This window comes from Vulpes vulpes, chromosome 3 (genome assembly GCF_048418805.1).
Source record: "Vulpes vulpes isolate BD-2025 chromosome 3, VulVul3, whole genome shotgun sequence".
Classification (NCBI taxonomy): Eukaryota; Metazoa; Chordata; class Mammalia; order Carnivora; family Canidae; genus Vulpes; species Vulpes vulpes.
Window position 1 is genome coordinate 111,332,368 of NC_132782.1, and position 15,108 is coordinate 111,347,475.

Consider the following 15,108-nt stretch of genomic DNA (forward strand, 5'->3'; position numbering starts at 1 on the left):
AGCTATGCTTGAAGCCAGTATCCTTCTTGGACCAATTACACGGACCATTTTTGCTTGAGGCACTTTGTGTTATATTTGGGGGTCTTTGGCTATCCAAAAAGTCTAACAGTCCTAATGTACTGTTCCTGGAGAGGCACATTTTGGACTCAGGGATTTGCGGAGCATAGATGGGACATGGAGCAGAGGCAGAAAAGTGTTTTGAGATTCTGACGCTTACCTCTGGTGGTGGGTAGAGACACATGTTGACACAAATATGCAAGAGCTCAAGTCCTCAAGCTTCGGGATTGCTAGTTGGGGTTTAATGTGGAATAGTTCTGGGGGCATGAGGATCCCCTCCCCACCTCATGGTAGTGATGGAAGACCCCTGGGCACAGAATGTGGACCAGATGTCTTGGTGGCCCAACTTGGAATCCCTAGAGTCTTGCATGCTGTGCAAGTTGCCATGGTAACACACAGCTGCTGGGATGCTCTTTATAAAACTCAAGCATCAGGAAAGTCTCCAGGAAAAGGTTCAATCCTGGGCTTAACAAGTGGGCTTTCAAAGGCTCTTAGCCTCAATATGGGAACAATTCAAGCGTGAGGCCTGAAGCTGTCACTGGATTTGCAAAGGGGTCTGTGTGTCAGAAAACTTTGGGTTCCAGGAAACTCTTAAGTGAGAGGTTTCAAGTTATGCTTTTTGGGGACCTGTGTTCCTCAGGAATGCCTTGGCAGGGGAGGGGAGCACTGAAGGCAGGAGAGAGAAATGGACTGGAAAAGAAGTTTGGAGGCCACAGCCACCTCTTCTGTCCCTGGGAACCACCTGGCACTTTTCCTTCCGGCTCCTTCCAGGCCCAGCCCAGACTCCCCACTAGTGCTCTGAGACCTGCCTCCGTGGAGGCCCCAGAGGTCTGCTTTGGACCTGACCCCTGGCCTCAGAGGAGGTATTGGTCCCAGAAGCAGCCTCTAGGCCACAAGGGAGCCCTGGAGTGATCCACCCTCTCTGGGCCCCTCAAACCCAAGGGGCATCTGGGGAGGCAATTCTGCCCAGGATAGACGTCAGCAGTGACTCATGGCTCCGACCTGATCCCAGCTGGCCTGCCCCAGGGACCTCTGTCTTTCTCAACACCCACCACATGCAGGAATCAGTCAGCTGTCCTTTAAGAGCTCTTGCCCGCAGTTGCAGAGAAATCCATGGAAAAATCCCAGAAAGTAAATATACGCACTGTACTAAAGCAGCCAAGGGCTGCTTCCTCCCCCTCAATTGGATGTGTTGGGAAGGGCTGGGTAACCAAAGCCAGTATAGACAGGTGGCTCCAGAGCAGTCACATAAAATAACCACACCTCCTCTGCTCCCCCAAGTGGGATCCTTGCCCTCCTGCTCTGTGTCCCAAGGAAGCTCACTGGAGGGACAGGTGGTGCCGCGGACAGGGCCCCCACCCAAACCCCAACCTCAGGGCTCTGGCTGTCCTTGGACATAGGGCTAGGACTTTGGTCAAACTCCAGGGAACAAGGCAGAGTTGGCCCAGAAAGGTGGACGGCAGGGCTCTCACCTTCACTTGGACACCTGGCAAGTAGAATCCAGGAACCCACCCTCAAGGTTCCAAGTCGGCAGAGCCGGGGGATTTGCATTTAATGCCATTGATAAACTACACATATCTATTTATGCACGAGATGCACATGCAATGATTTGAATAATGTCCCCCCCCCCCCCCCCCGGAATTAATGTCCACACAGAACCTCAGAATGTGACTTTCTTTGACAGTAGTCTCTGCAGATGTAATCAGTTAAGGATCTCAAGCTAAAATCCTACTAGATTTAGAATGAGCCCTACATCCAGTGACTGGTGTCCTTACAAGATGTACAGAGAAGCACCCATCTGCAGATAAGCAGAGATGGGAGCGATGTAGCCACAAGCAAGGAGCTGGAAGAGGCAGGAAGGATCCTCTCCTAGTGTTAGGAGGAAACGAATACCTGCAAACACCTTGATCTCAGAATCTCAGACTTCCGGCCTCCAGATCTGTGAGGGAATCAACTCCTGTTATTTTAAGCTACCAAGTTCGTGATAATTTGTTCGGGCAGCCGCACCCCTAGAGAACTACTACCGTGTATCTGTGCTTTATATGTAACGTGATTTTTTTTAATGGGCTCCCCTCCACCTCCGCCCAAGAACCAACTTGCAACCCTTTGAGGGTGCTATCACTCCTTTTGAAAATGCTTTTGAGTCTTAGAAACAACAGCGCAGAGTAACAAGCCCAGGGAAACCTCCAGGGTTTAAGGAGGTAGACAGTTGAGGTACATCCACACTTGAAACGTTTAATGCTTTCGGTTGGAGCAAATGATCAGGCAAATAGGGAACATCATGTTTTACTGGCTGAAATCCAGTGCGGGGAACAGAATTACAGTATTCTCATCCAACAGTTCATTTTACAGGAGGAGCAATATATTCCAGAGTGCAGGGTGGGGGGAAGAAGTTGTCAGAAACCCCTTATTTCAGCCTGTACGGAGAACATTCTCTAGCCAGTTGGAAATAACCACTCTGAATGATGCTCTTCCAGATTAGTGGATTTGCCCAGAAAAACGCAAGCAGTTTCTAAATGGGAAAGTAAGAGGGAAGGAATAGTCTGACACCCACTTTCCTCCAGATGCACGTGGTGCCGAGCCTTCTGTCCCATGAGAAACAGTGACAGGCGGGCATCCTCAGGAAGGAGTCTGGAGTGTTTGGTTGGGAAGCCTTCGATCATCAGGATAACCTGTGATGTTTATCATGTGCTTTCTGTGTGCTGGGCACTGGGTTGTGGACTCTACAGCTGCTCTCATTCGTCCCACTACAACCCAGTGAATGAGGTAGGCACATCCCCATTTTACAGATGAGGAAACTGAGGCACGGGGGAGTTAAGTCATCTGCTGGGGGTTACACAGCTAGTGAAAAGAAGGCTGGGGTTTGAACCCCGCCCCATCTAAAGTTTAAGACCCAAGCTCCTAAAACACAGTGCATGGGCAGGATCCTTTGGCTTGTGGGTTGTTTCTGTCCTGGTCACAACAGGTTAATGAACAAGATGGGGAAAGACCAAGCCAAAGGGCTTCCAACCCTGAGGTCTAGGGAAATACAGAAGCCAGGAACTTGGCAGCCCTTCCTTGGATTTTTAATTTCACGCCTCCCAAAGGTAGGAAAGACCTATTGATTGCTGGAGCTTCAGCTTAGACCCCAGAGACCTCCAGCAAGGGAGGGGGATGGCAGCAGATGCCAGCATGGCTATTTGCTGCTTCTGTGACCCAGCCTCCCTTGTCCTGGGGTGACCTGCTCTCTCCTATCCCACTGTTGTTTCTGGAAGAAATGGCAATCACAGGACCCACAGCCCCTTGGCCAATACATCTGTAGGAGCGACCTATTGACTCAAACAGGGCCAGTCAGAGCCTTCTGCGGGATTTGAGATGGAAAGAGAATTCTCTGAGCCTTAGAGATTGTGGTTGTAGGCTTGGGGCTGCTGGCAGCCACCTTTTCCACCGGGTGGAGGAGAGGATGAGACCAGTGTGAGAAGAGATACAGAACCAAGAGGGCTGGGTGAGGTTGAGAGGATGAGCACACGAGCCTGGGGACACTGCGCTCCTGGATCCAGCCATACTTGCAGCAAGAAAGCCCTTAGCCATCCCAATGGAATTCCCTTCGTTGCCTAAGTCAGTTTGAGCTAGATCTTTCTTAAAGGAGAAAGAATGAGCTCTCAGGGGGAGAACTGAGAGGGTCTGAGGCTGGACTGTTCACAGCAGATACAGGTTCCAGTTGCCAAGCCATGTATAATCCCAAGTCAAGGAAAGGCTTCTCCATCCTTCCCTGGTGCTAGTCCTAGACAATTAATATGATTAGTGTGTGGGGAGTGCCAGGGCAGCTTACCCCAGAATGCTTCTAGGGCACACCTGGGTTTTAGAAAGCAAACTAGAAACTCATCTAAAGACTGGTGAAAGTATCTCACAATCCTGACTGATAAATACCTGGTGACGTGGGAGCAATTCACTTGGAGAACGTCTCCAGGCTCCCCCTGTCTCATGTGTACACACACCTCGATGTGCACACACACACCTCGAAGCTGGATGCAGTTTGGATTTTGTTCCTGTACCTGAGGAACAAACAGGTGGATGAGACTCCCTCTCTGCAAGGAGAAAGATGTCTCTGACAAAATAACTCCTTCCCTCTGCTCCAGGTTTGGGGTGAGGTTGGTATGCAAGGAAGTCCTTGCTCTCCTTGCTCCATCACGTCGAGACTGCATGGAAGCATGAAGCCCATGGTTGTAAACCTACTCCTTGGGCAAGGCCCCGTAACTCTGGGTATTGACCAGAGATGACCCCAGCTGTAAGCAAGGCTATGAAAGAAGACTGACATTGAACCATCTGGCCCCACGTGGCACCTGGGGCTGCTGCTGACAGAGCCATATCAGTGAGGTCCCTCCCAGCCAGATAATGTGACTGAGTGAGGTGGACTGGTTGATAGAGAGGTGAGGATTTGGGGTGGTCCCATCCAGGGACACAGTTGTATTGCCTTTACATGGCAAAAGTGGCCCCATTTTGTCAACAGTCCCAAATGCCTGAGGGAAGCCGGACAGCCTGATTTCTGTGTGAAATGCCCGTTTTTAAATCCTTCTATAGGCGGGACACCTGGGTGGCTCAGTCAGTTAAGCATCCGCAGTTGGCTCTGGTCATGATCCTGGGGTCCTGGGATCGAGCCCCACGTTGGGCTCCCTGCTCAGTGGGGAGCCTGCTGCTCCCTCTCACTCTGCCTCTACCTCTGCTTGTGCTTGCTTTCTCTCTCTCCCTCTGTCAAGTAAACAAAATATTTTTCAAAAATCTCTCTATAGGCAAAAAACAAAAGCCAGATCAGACTGCAGGCTGCCAGTTAGTAACCTCTGACTTGTTGCCTTTTTGGAAGCCCAGGAAAGGAAAGAAGTATCCAAGGATACCCAAAAATCTGGAACTTAGGGAAAGTCTGTCAATATTGAAGCTGGTTCCATGGGTCATATTTGCCCCGGGGCAGACACAACAGAGTCATAACCTCCTCCTCCCCACAGGGGAGTCCTGATGCCAGGACTGGATCCTGGATCCAGCCTTACCTGAAGCAAGGACTCCTAGACTGGCCAGTTACACGTACTCATGACTTGTTACCCTTTTGTGTGAGTCTCTGTGACGTACAACCAAAAAAGTCATAGTCAAACAGCTCCAAGGAAAGGAAAGGGCTTCCAGAGGAGTTTAAAGACAGCCAGAGCCACTTCATCACTGCCTGGGCCTCTTCACGCTCCTCAAGTCAGCGGTGGTCAGGTTGACTTCCTAGCCAAGTGCTGGGAAAACGGATTTCCGGTCCAGGTGGGCTGCTCCCCACAGAAAGTGAAGCCTGTAACTCCTGTAAATGCTCGTGATACATGTCATGGGACACACACGTCTTGAGACACAGGACATCGCTAAGGAATCAGCTGTGAGCACAGTCATTTCTGCCTACCCAGCGTTCTTTCCCTCTTCTTTTTGTGGGGTACCCCAGTATTCCTAGAGGCAATCCCTTTATGCTTTACAAACTAGTTCAGGTACAGGCATGTGGTCCAGGTGGGCCAATCGTTGAGACCCCATCCCCACATGGTGATGGGTCCAGATCGGACACAGGACCTGCTGGCCAATCAGTGTTCTCGGGTCTCCTGGAAACTGTCATTGGTGCAGTGTGGGATCCAGATGGGCTGATTAGACTCAACTCTGGGAGCTCGGATGGGACTTTGTGGGAGAGAGGTTCTCTTCTGCAGCTGAGCTGGTGGGAAAGGGGGAGCCTAACGGTGATGGGGCCCCCTGCATGGGGAGGGCCCCTGAGAAGGAGGCTGCCCCAGGAAAGCAGAGCCAGAGGTGGAGAGGGGATGCTGGGCCTGATGACATTCCTGAACTCCCAGACCAAGCAGACCCACCTGTTCCTGGGCTTTTCCTTACAGTAAGCCCACAGGAGGTAATTCTGTCCTTGCATCCTCAAGAGTGCACGAGCTGGATCATTGCCATTGGTTCCAGATGCCCCAACTTAGTGTCCACTCCCTGGGCTGTAGCCCCCCCACGGTCCCGGACCCCCTGGACACTCGCAGACGTGGGAGGCGAGCGGGCTGCCCCACAGGGCTCAGTCCCAGCTATCTGGAGACCAGGGGGCTGCTGTGGGAGTGGCCTGAAGAGGAGGAGGTGGTGGCGCTGAGCTGGGAGAAGCCGCTGGTGCAGGATTCCAGGCTGGACATGGAGCCCCTGGGGAGGAAGGGCGTCACACGCACATTACCTTCGGGTGGTGACAGAGCCCTGGGGCCCTCACACAGCAGTGGAAAAGCTGGTGATGCTGCAGATGGGGCCCCAGGGCTCTTACCACAAGACTGGTAACCACCCCAGGCACAGAGGGCAAGTGCAGAGGGAAAAGCAAGTGAAGTTATGAAAAACGAGGCTCCACCCATCCTCCTGCCCCAGCCCCTAAGATCCCAGCCTGCTACGAACCTGCAGGGGCGAACCTGCAGGGGCTCCCCTGAGCCAGGGATCTAGCATGGCCCAGAGGGTGCCCCACAGCCTGCCAGTCCCCAGCTCTATCCCTAGCCCCCCCACCCCCACACCTCCTTTCAGCTTCTCTGATACGTGCCTCATGTTTTGGAATCTGTGCAGGTCTGCACCTGCTGCCAGAAGCACTTTCTCTCCTGACTGTTACCTTCGGTTAACTTCTACTCCAGACTTCAGAGCAGCGCTGTCCAGGAGAACCTTCTGTGAGCCCGGGCACATTCTACATCAGCTACGTGGGGCTACTGGGCACACAAAATGTGGCCTGCGCAGCGGAGGAACTGATTTTTGGCTTTCATTTAGCTGTAACAGCTAAGTGTCATTGCTATGTGTGGCTAGTAGCTACCTGCTGGCCAGCGCAGCTTTAGGGGCCTGGCTACTGGGAGCCTGGTGTGGAAACCAGCACCGCCAGCACCCTCTGCAGCTTGTTAGAGCTGCAGAGTCTCCCCGGCCCCACAGCTGCAGGGTCTGCATTTTGACAACCACCCACTCCCCCCAGGCTATATGTGTGTAAGCCACCTAGGTCTCAACTCCAATGTCACTTCCCAGGAACCCCTCCATATCTCCTGCCCATCCTGTGCCAGGCCCCTTGTCCTGTGCCCTGACAACATGCTGTGCTGAGACCTTTGGCACCTCCTAGCTGTGTGACCTTGGGTGAGGACCTCAGGCTGGAATACCTTCATGGCATCCGGTACTGGTTTTTTTGTTTTGTTTTGTTTTGTTTTGTTTTGTTTTGTTTTGTTTTAAGATCTTATTTATTTATTCATGAGAGACACAGAGAGAGGCAGAGACCCAGGCAGAGGGAGAAGCAGGCTCCCTGCAGGGAGCCCAATGCAGGACTCGATCCTAGGACCCTGGGATCACGACCAGAGCCAAAGGCAAATGCTCAACCGCTGAGCCACCCAGGTGTCCCTACAGTACTGTTCATAATTACACACATGTGTCATGTGGTCTCCTGGTCCTTGATGGTAGACCTGTGTGTCTGGACCCCTGGGATCCAGCCTACTGCCTGCCTACTGGGGACAGCCAGGGACATGCCCTTGAACTGGTTCTCTGTGAGCTGTTGAAGGTCCGGGCAGCCAGGCTGGCCCACACTGACCAGTCCAGACAGGCTGGCCAGCAGCGTCTGGCCCACCCTTCAGCCTACCTGCCCTCCTGGAGGCAGCAACCCCCAGACCCTTGTGTCTACAGTGTCTGTCTCCGGCATTGGTGCCCAGTGGCCAAAACAAGCCGTTTACCGCTGGCCCAGTATCTCCCACACTGAGCTGCATGCACCCTTAGGATACTTGGAGCTCCACCTGCATATGGATACAGATGTGACACCTGCCAGAGCCTCAATTTGACTCCATGGTAAATAATACAAAGGCTTCTTTTTAGAGGGGAACTAACACAGGGGTGCCTGGGTGGCTCAGTTGGTCTGACTCTGGATCTCGGCTCAGGTCTTGATCTCAGGGTCATGATTTCAAGCCCCATGTTGGGCATGGAGCCTACTTAAGGAAAAAAAAAAAAAGAAGAGAAAAATAAGGAAACTAACACAGATACTTCATGAAGCAGGATGCAAAATCATGTTTGTTTTTAAGAGATAAAATGTAAAGCCTTGAAGAAAATGCCTACTCCATCTCCTCACTCTCTGCTTCATTTTTGCTATCAAGTGCTCACTGTATACCTCAGTGAAGGGCAGGACTGATGACAACCTGCCAACCATTTCATCCTGATGACAACCCCATGACGTAGGGGTTTCAGTGGTCCCCGTTTAACAGATGGGGAGGCTGAGGCTCAGACAGCTTAAGTGACTTGCCTAAGGTCACACGACAACCAGGAGGTGCTGGAGGTCGTAACCACAACACCTACCTGCCTCTCTGAAAGCAACGCCTGGGGAGAGGTGTCGCGAGACACTATTCTGCAATGTTCTAGGACGGTACAACCCTGTTTAATGGGTTTCTAGGAGTGAGAAGAGGTCCAAATAGGAGGGCCTTGGGCTCCCCTCCCCACCGCGATCTATCTGGTATGCGGGGCTTCTGTCCAAAGTTTCATTTGAAGGGGAGGTTCTGTGGCTGGAGCAGCATTTGGACATAGTGTTTGATCCGATTGCTCACACATGTACTGAACCACTGGAGAATTTTAACAATCCCAGTGCTGGAGCCCTGCCTGGATAAGGTCAAAGGCGAGTAGGGGAGGTAAATCCAATGCCTCCAGCCCAGAAGGAAGGGGCCTCAGAAGTGCTGTGGGCCTGGCCTGGAGGGAAGTAGGGGGGCCCCTCCTGCCCAAGCTCCCTACTCCAGCCCCGCCTACCTGAAGTCCTCAGATGCCAGCACCTCGTAGTAGTAGAGGAGTTTGCACTTGGGACCGGGGCTATGCAGGGCCGTCAGGACGTCCTCCACACCCGGGAGGCTGCAGGCCACATTGCCAGGGGGGCTATGCATTTGCCACTGGAGCAAGTAGATGCCAGGCCACCGGGTCACATGGGAGCCCTGCAACACAGGAGCCCTGCCTGAGGCTCTGGTCCGCCTGGGGATGGGAGCCCCTTGCTAAACCAGTCCACCAGCAGGACTTCTTCCAGGGCTTCCCAAAGTCATCCTTGACCTCTCTGCTGTTACCCCTTATCTCTAGGGGCTGAGAGCCTCCCTCTGAATCTGGTGAGCGTGGAGGCCTGGGGTGAGGCTGTGGTTGCAGGACCACAAATACAGCTGGTTAAATGCCTGGATTTGGTGGGGCTTTTGTTCTGCTGCCCTGGGAGGGATTTGGGCAGGGAACTGGCAGGTTGGTTAGAGTTAGCTGAGGGCCTGGACAGTGAGACTGTGGGTATTAGTTGTAAGAAAAGCAAGTTCAGGGAGGGCTGGGGGCGCTGGTGTGTGAGGTCAAGACAGCCTGCTGCCCAGGGACCTGTGGTGAGATCTGCTCACCAGAGCTTGTTGGCACACTGTGAGTGAGTGAGTGAGTGAGTGAGTGAGTGAGGCAGGTGATAGAAGACTTGCAAGCTCTGGCCTCGTGGAGAATGTGAGTAGCAAGGGGGTTCATGTTCCAAGCCTCATCTGAGTTCTGTCCCCAGACATGGAGCGTCTCTGCTGCGTAGCTTCTGGAACTTACACATCAGAAATCACTGGGAGAGGGTGAGGGATGCAGAGTCTAGGCCTTGTGCCCAAAGGTTCTGAGTTACACTCCTGGCATGGGGCCTGGCAATCTGCATCTTTGACAAGAGTCCAAGGGATTCTGAGGCTGGGGTTCTGGGGTCCCCAGAGTTCTGGATCTGCTCAGTCTTTTTCCCCGACTGTCCCACAGGGTCCCTGAGGTCAAAGGCCAGATCTAGTTCATCTAGTTTGGCGCTCCTAGAATAACTGGCACACGGTGAACACTCAATCCTGCGCGATGAATGACTAAATGAACAAAGGAATTCAAACCTGGATGCTCTCCCCTTCCCGGCAGACGAGAGGGGCCTCCACACGGCTGTAATCCACACCTAGGACCCAGCCTTTGTCCGTCAGCTGCCCGCCAGCCCCGGCCCCAGGCTCCTGGGGGCCAGGCTTGGGCACCTGCTTGCTGTGATACAGGCTGAACACCACATCCCCTCTCAGGATGTCAAAGTCCCAGGTGATGACTGACTCCCCCTCCAGAATCTCCACTGCAACCTGCATGGGGAGGGGCACAGTCAGAGTCTGGTCTGGGATCCTACCTGGGGAGCTGGGATGGGAGGTCAGCTGCAGGAGGTACTGTGGGTGCCCACCTGGGTCCCCAGTCCTCATTGTGGGGAGGATGGGCCACTGAGGCCCCAGCCTCCACTGTCTAAGAACAGCTCTGGGCAAATGGACCTGCCTCTGTCTGAAATGGCTGGGAGGACCCACCTGTCACGGGGTGGGTGACCCACAGCCAAGGACTGACATGAGGGTACAGAAGGCCTATCCATCTGTCATGCTCTGCATAGCCCAGTGCTTCACTGCAATCAGGCTGGGTGAGCCGTGGCTGCACTGCCCCTGTGCTTACATCCTTCCCCACTCCCATCCTGTCCCTTTGCTCCTTACAGGTTTCTCTTGAGAGCTCACCCTCAACGAACCGCTGGCACAAGAACTCTTGTCTCCGGCTCTGCTTCAGGGGACCCTGACCTAAGACAACACCCCAGCCCAGTGGCCCTCCCAGGCCAGGTCCCAGCACCTCATGGGGGGCCCCTCGGAGCACGCTGGCCGACTGGTAGGTCTCTCTCCACTGCCGTAGCTGGTCCGTGTGCTCCTGTTCCTCTTCCATCAGATAGAGGGACTTGGGGACCAGCCCTCCTTCGGGGACATTACACTGAGAAAGACAAAAGTGGCAGGTCAGGATCCAGCCATGACCCTGAAACTGCAGGTGTAACAGCGACCCCTTAGTGAGTAGGGTACAGGGTTTCCATGACCTCATGTGCTCTCCAGAACCACATGTAGTTGGAGCTATTATTCTGTGCACGGAGAAGGAAAATGGAAGCTCAGAGAGGTCAGGCCACTCGCCTGAGGTCCCACAACAGCAAGTGGCTGAGCCCGGGCACAAACCCATGTTTATCAGGCCCCCCCAGGCTCAAGTCTCTTATTACCATGCTGGTCTTACAGGCCCATTTGCTAAGCATAAATCACGTATGCGTATCTCAGCAAGTTGAGACAATGGACAAGGTTGGCAGAAATTTCTGGGAAATGCCTTTTATTTTTTACTCAGAAATCATGTAAGGTTGGAATTTGGTGTTCTGTTAGAGAAGGGAGAGGGGCCTGGCCTCCCGTAGCCAGATGAGAGATGACAGTTGTGACGCAAGGTCACCCATTCCTGTGTCATCTCACCCCCAGGGGGAGGCAGTAAAAGGGGTCTGTGGCTGCCTCTCCCTGAAGCAGTTGGCCGATCTTCCCACTCCGTGGGGCTGTGGGTTGGAAATAAATCCCTTTGGGCACACCAGCTCCATGGTCCAGGCCACTGGGATGTTTGAGTCACCTCTCCTGGCAGCAGAGGGCGCAAAGTCAGCAGGTGAACTCTGATGGCTGCCTAGCAACACACTGAATGGGGAATAGCCAGGTAAACCTTTGACAGGCCTGGTCTCTGGGCTTTCAGAAACTTCCACGTGGATCACTGTGCCTGAAAGAACCAAGGTCAGGCCCCTCCTTTGGAGAGGACTCACCTCTCTTTGCAGCAGCTTATTTTTAAAGATTTTAGTTATTTATTCCTGAGAGACACACAGAGAGAGGCAGAGACACAGGCAGAGGGAGAAGCAGGCTCCATGCAGGGAGCCTGATGCAGGACTCGATCCCAGGACCCCGGGATCACACCCTGAGCCAAAGGCAGAGACGCTCAACCGCTGAGCCACCCAAGCGTCCTTTGCAGCAGCTTCTAAAACAAGCCCTGCCCTCCCGAGAGAGAGAGAGAGAGAGAGAGAGAGCACGCATGGCCTCTCCAGGTCCCAGCCCCCCCAAAGCCGGTCGGCCCCACTCCAGCCCCCCGGACCTCTGCAGCCTGGCCCAGCCATCTCTGCTCCTCCCGAGGCCACAGCCCAGGGCTTGCACCCGCACACTCACCACACAGTCTCCCCCAAGGAAGTCGGGGATCACGTCTCTGTCCAGGTAGTCCACGAGGCCTCCGGGGCCCTGGTAATTGCTGCCACTGTAGATGAGGAATTTCTGCCTGGTGTTCTCGTTGATAAAGGGGCTGATCTGAAGTGAGGGAGAGGAGACAGGATGGAAAGGCTTTGTTTTATATTGAGATGTCATTCACAGGACAACCATTTTATTAAGTTTTCGTTTATTGAAGTAATGTCTATGCCCAACGTGGGGCTCGGACCCATGACCCACTCTCACCAGCGTCCAGAGCACCGGGAAGACGCGAGGGGCTCGCACAATGAGCAGCCGGCCCAGGGTCTCGGGGTAATTGTCCTCGACCACCTCGATCATACGCAGCAGGGCCTTCACCCCCGGCCGCCACAAGTGCCGCATGTTGAGACCCTCCAAGTCCACCAGGCAGGTCCAGGAGCTGCAGCAGAGACAGGCCACTCACTGCGGCTTGCTCTGCCATTGCCCAGGGCCCCTGACCCCCTGGGGGGGGACTCCGAGGCTGGCAGACAGGAATGGACAGGGAGGCTCAGGAAGCAGGGCTGGGAGTAGAGGGGCAGGAGCCACGGGACACTCTCGTGGATCCTACCGCCCCTGACCCTTGGCTGGGGAGGCCCTGCGGTGAGGAGGTTCGGTGTGTGGCCTCTGAGGCTAGGCACCTGAATTCAGGTGTCACCTCCATCCCCGAGAGCTGGGTGACACGGGCAACTTCCTCATCAAGACAGTGGCCGTGACAGTAAGAGTCCTCATCTCAAGTAGTTGTTAGGGTTAAATGAGATAGTATGTGTAAAGCTCTCTGTGGGGACAGGCCATAGCTCACACTCAGAAAGCGGGTTTTGCTACCAGATGGTGAAAAGGGGGTGCCTGGGTGGATCAGTGGTTTGGTGCCTGCCTTTGGCCCAGAGCATGATCCTGGTTGAGTCCCACATCGAGCTCCCTGCATGGAGCCTGCTTCTCCCTCTGCCTGTGTCTCTGCCTCTCTCTCTGTGTGTCTCTCACGAATAAATAAATAAATAATCTTTAAAAAAAAAAAAAAAAAAAAGCAAAGGAACTTAATCTTCCCAAAGATCAGGCTACTCTGGAATAAGAAGCTGCAGCCTCAGGATGCGCCTGGACTGGACAAGGACAACAGGAATCCGGGATTTCAGAAGCACCCACTGCGGAGTGTTAACACACGCATCTGCGGGGCCCTCAACGGTCGTTGTCCCTGATCCACACAGAACCCCCGGGACTGGTGATGTTGTCCCCACATGACAGATGAGCGAGCTACAGTTCAGGAAGCTTCAGTACACCGCAAGTGCTCACGTGGGAAACTGAGTTCCGGCAGAGGAGTTTGGGGAAGTCGGAGAGGGGTGGGGGTTACTGGATGTGCAGAGACACCTGCAAGTCCACCTGCCTGGAAGACAGAGTCAAGGTGGTGCTTGGGGGTGGGAGGCGCAGAGCTGCCTCGGAAAGCAAGGTCCAGGGGGCGATGTGGCACAGGGGATAACATCCTGGAGCCCGAAGCAGACAGGAGCAGGTTCAAATCTCGGCGCTGCCACTTACCCACTTAGCAGCAGCCTTGGCTGAGCATCTGAGCCTCAGTCTCCTCACAGGAACAAGAACAGTCCCTGCCTCACAGGATCATTGTAAGAATTCAGTGAGGACCTTTCTGTAAAGTACCCAGCATGCTGGCCGGCCCAGCGTCTATGCCCAATGGACCTTTGCTGTTTTTACTATTTCAGGGGAATTGGCTCCTGGCGGGGGTTCTTGCCTGATAGGACGGCCAAACTGCTTTGTGTTCCCTTCACATCTCTTCTGTCCTTCCTCGTTGACAGAAAGAACCTGGAAAGCGGAGAATGTGCTGGCAAACGTGCACTTGGCACGTTTGCTCCACCCGCGGGCAGCCCTGGGATCCAGGGAGCGGGGGACCCCGACTCACATGCTTCAGCAGAGCCTCCTCCCCCACGGCCTTCATCAAGCCTTTGGTGTCCATATGGCCAAGGCGCAGGATATAGAGGGGGCGGCCGTCTTTGTAGGCGAGGAGGCCGAGCAAAGAGAAGGGACATTATTTCAGGGGTGCTGGTGAGAGGGCAGGCCCAAACCTCTCCTCAGAGAAGGCTCCTATGGCTCAGCCCACCCCTCCCATCCACATATTTACGAATATGGATTTACATTGCAGAGGAAATGGGGCGAGGGGCGTGCAGCAACTCTCTACATGACCTTAGCCACTGTTCTGAAAACTCGTCCTAAAACTGAATGTTTATTTTAAAGCTTTTTTTTTTTTTTAAGATATGAACCATTTTATGAAGGAGTTTGGAGAGAGTGGATAATGTTGTCTCTTCGCTTGCTGTCAACTAAAGCAAATAGGAAAAAGAAGGAAGTATCTACTAATACAGTCAATTCTTATTATTCAGGGTAGTGATGTTTTGGGTTTTTTTTAACATTTTATTTGAGAGAAAGAGAGAGAGCACAAGCAAGGGGCAGGGAGAGGAAAAAAAGGGGGGGGCAGGGAGAGGGAGAAGCTCAGCAGGGAGTTTGACACAGAGCTCGGTCCCAGGACCCCGGGATCATGACCTGAGCTGAAGGCAGATGCTTCACCGACTGACCCCCCAGGCACCCCGATAGTGATTGTTTTCTAAAAGTTACCTAGAACACTGAATTTGGGGAATAATGATGCATCCCTTCAAAGGAAAAATATGGAGTAAGGTCCCTGAGAGGCTCTAAACATAACATTTCTGTCAACTGATCTATACATAACCTTGTCCTGTGTGTGTTTCTATTTAAAGACACCTTATGGAGTACATACATGTACTGTTGATTGATCAGCATCAAGCCAAAACAAAAAAAAGAAAACAAAGACAACAAAGACAAAAAATCTATTGAACAAGCAGCACCACACTCAAGCCCAGATGAAGCTTAACTAACGCACACATTTTCTCCATGAGACACATCACAGCCTTCCTGTGCTTGGGAACACCAGTCAGCACTTCCACACTTCGCCTGGGGGCCATTCTAAAGAGCAAAATCACACACACACACAACCACAAAAACGAAA

At 53.3% G+C, this 15,108-nt stretch overlaps 1 protein-coding gene across 3 annotated transcripts in view; it reads right to left on the bottom strand.

Moving 5' to 3' along the window:
* Nucleotides 1-2,272: 2,272 nt before the first annotated feature.
* The window catches only part of SEC14L5 (SEC14 like lipid binding 5), a 41,175-nt gene continuing 28,339 nt past the window's right edge, over nt 2,273-15,108 (bottom strand). For all 3 annotated transcript variants that reach the window (XM_026003060.2, XM_072753950.1, XM_072753949.1), the window contains 8 exons: nt 13,993-14,081; nt 13,825-13,895; nt 12,321-12,492; nt 12,042-12,176; nt 10,669-10,803; nt 9,921-10,148; nt 8,815-8,993; nt 2,273-6,228 (listed from right to left, as the gene is read on the bottom strand). In XM_026003060.2, coding sequence (XP_025858845.1) covers nt 6,120-6,228; nt 8,815-8,993; nt 9,921-10,148; nt 10,669-10,803; nt 12,042-12,176; nt 12,321-12,492; nt 13,825-13,895; nt 13,993-14,081 — 1,118 coding nt within the window. In that variant the 3' untranslated portion in view covers nt 2,273-6,119. The remainder of the gene's footprint in view (nt 6,229-8,814; nt 8,994-9,920; nt 10,149-10,668; nt 10,804-12,041; nt 12,177-12,320; nt 12,493-13,824; nt 13,896-13,992; nt 14,082-15,108) is intronic.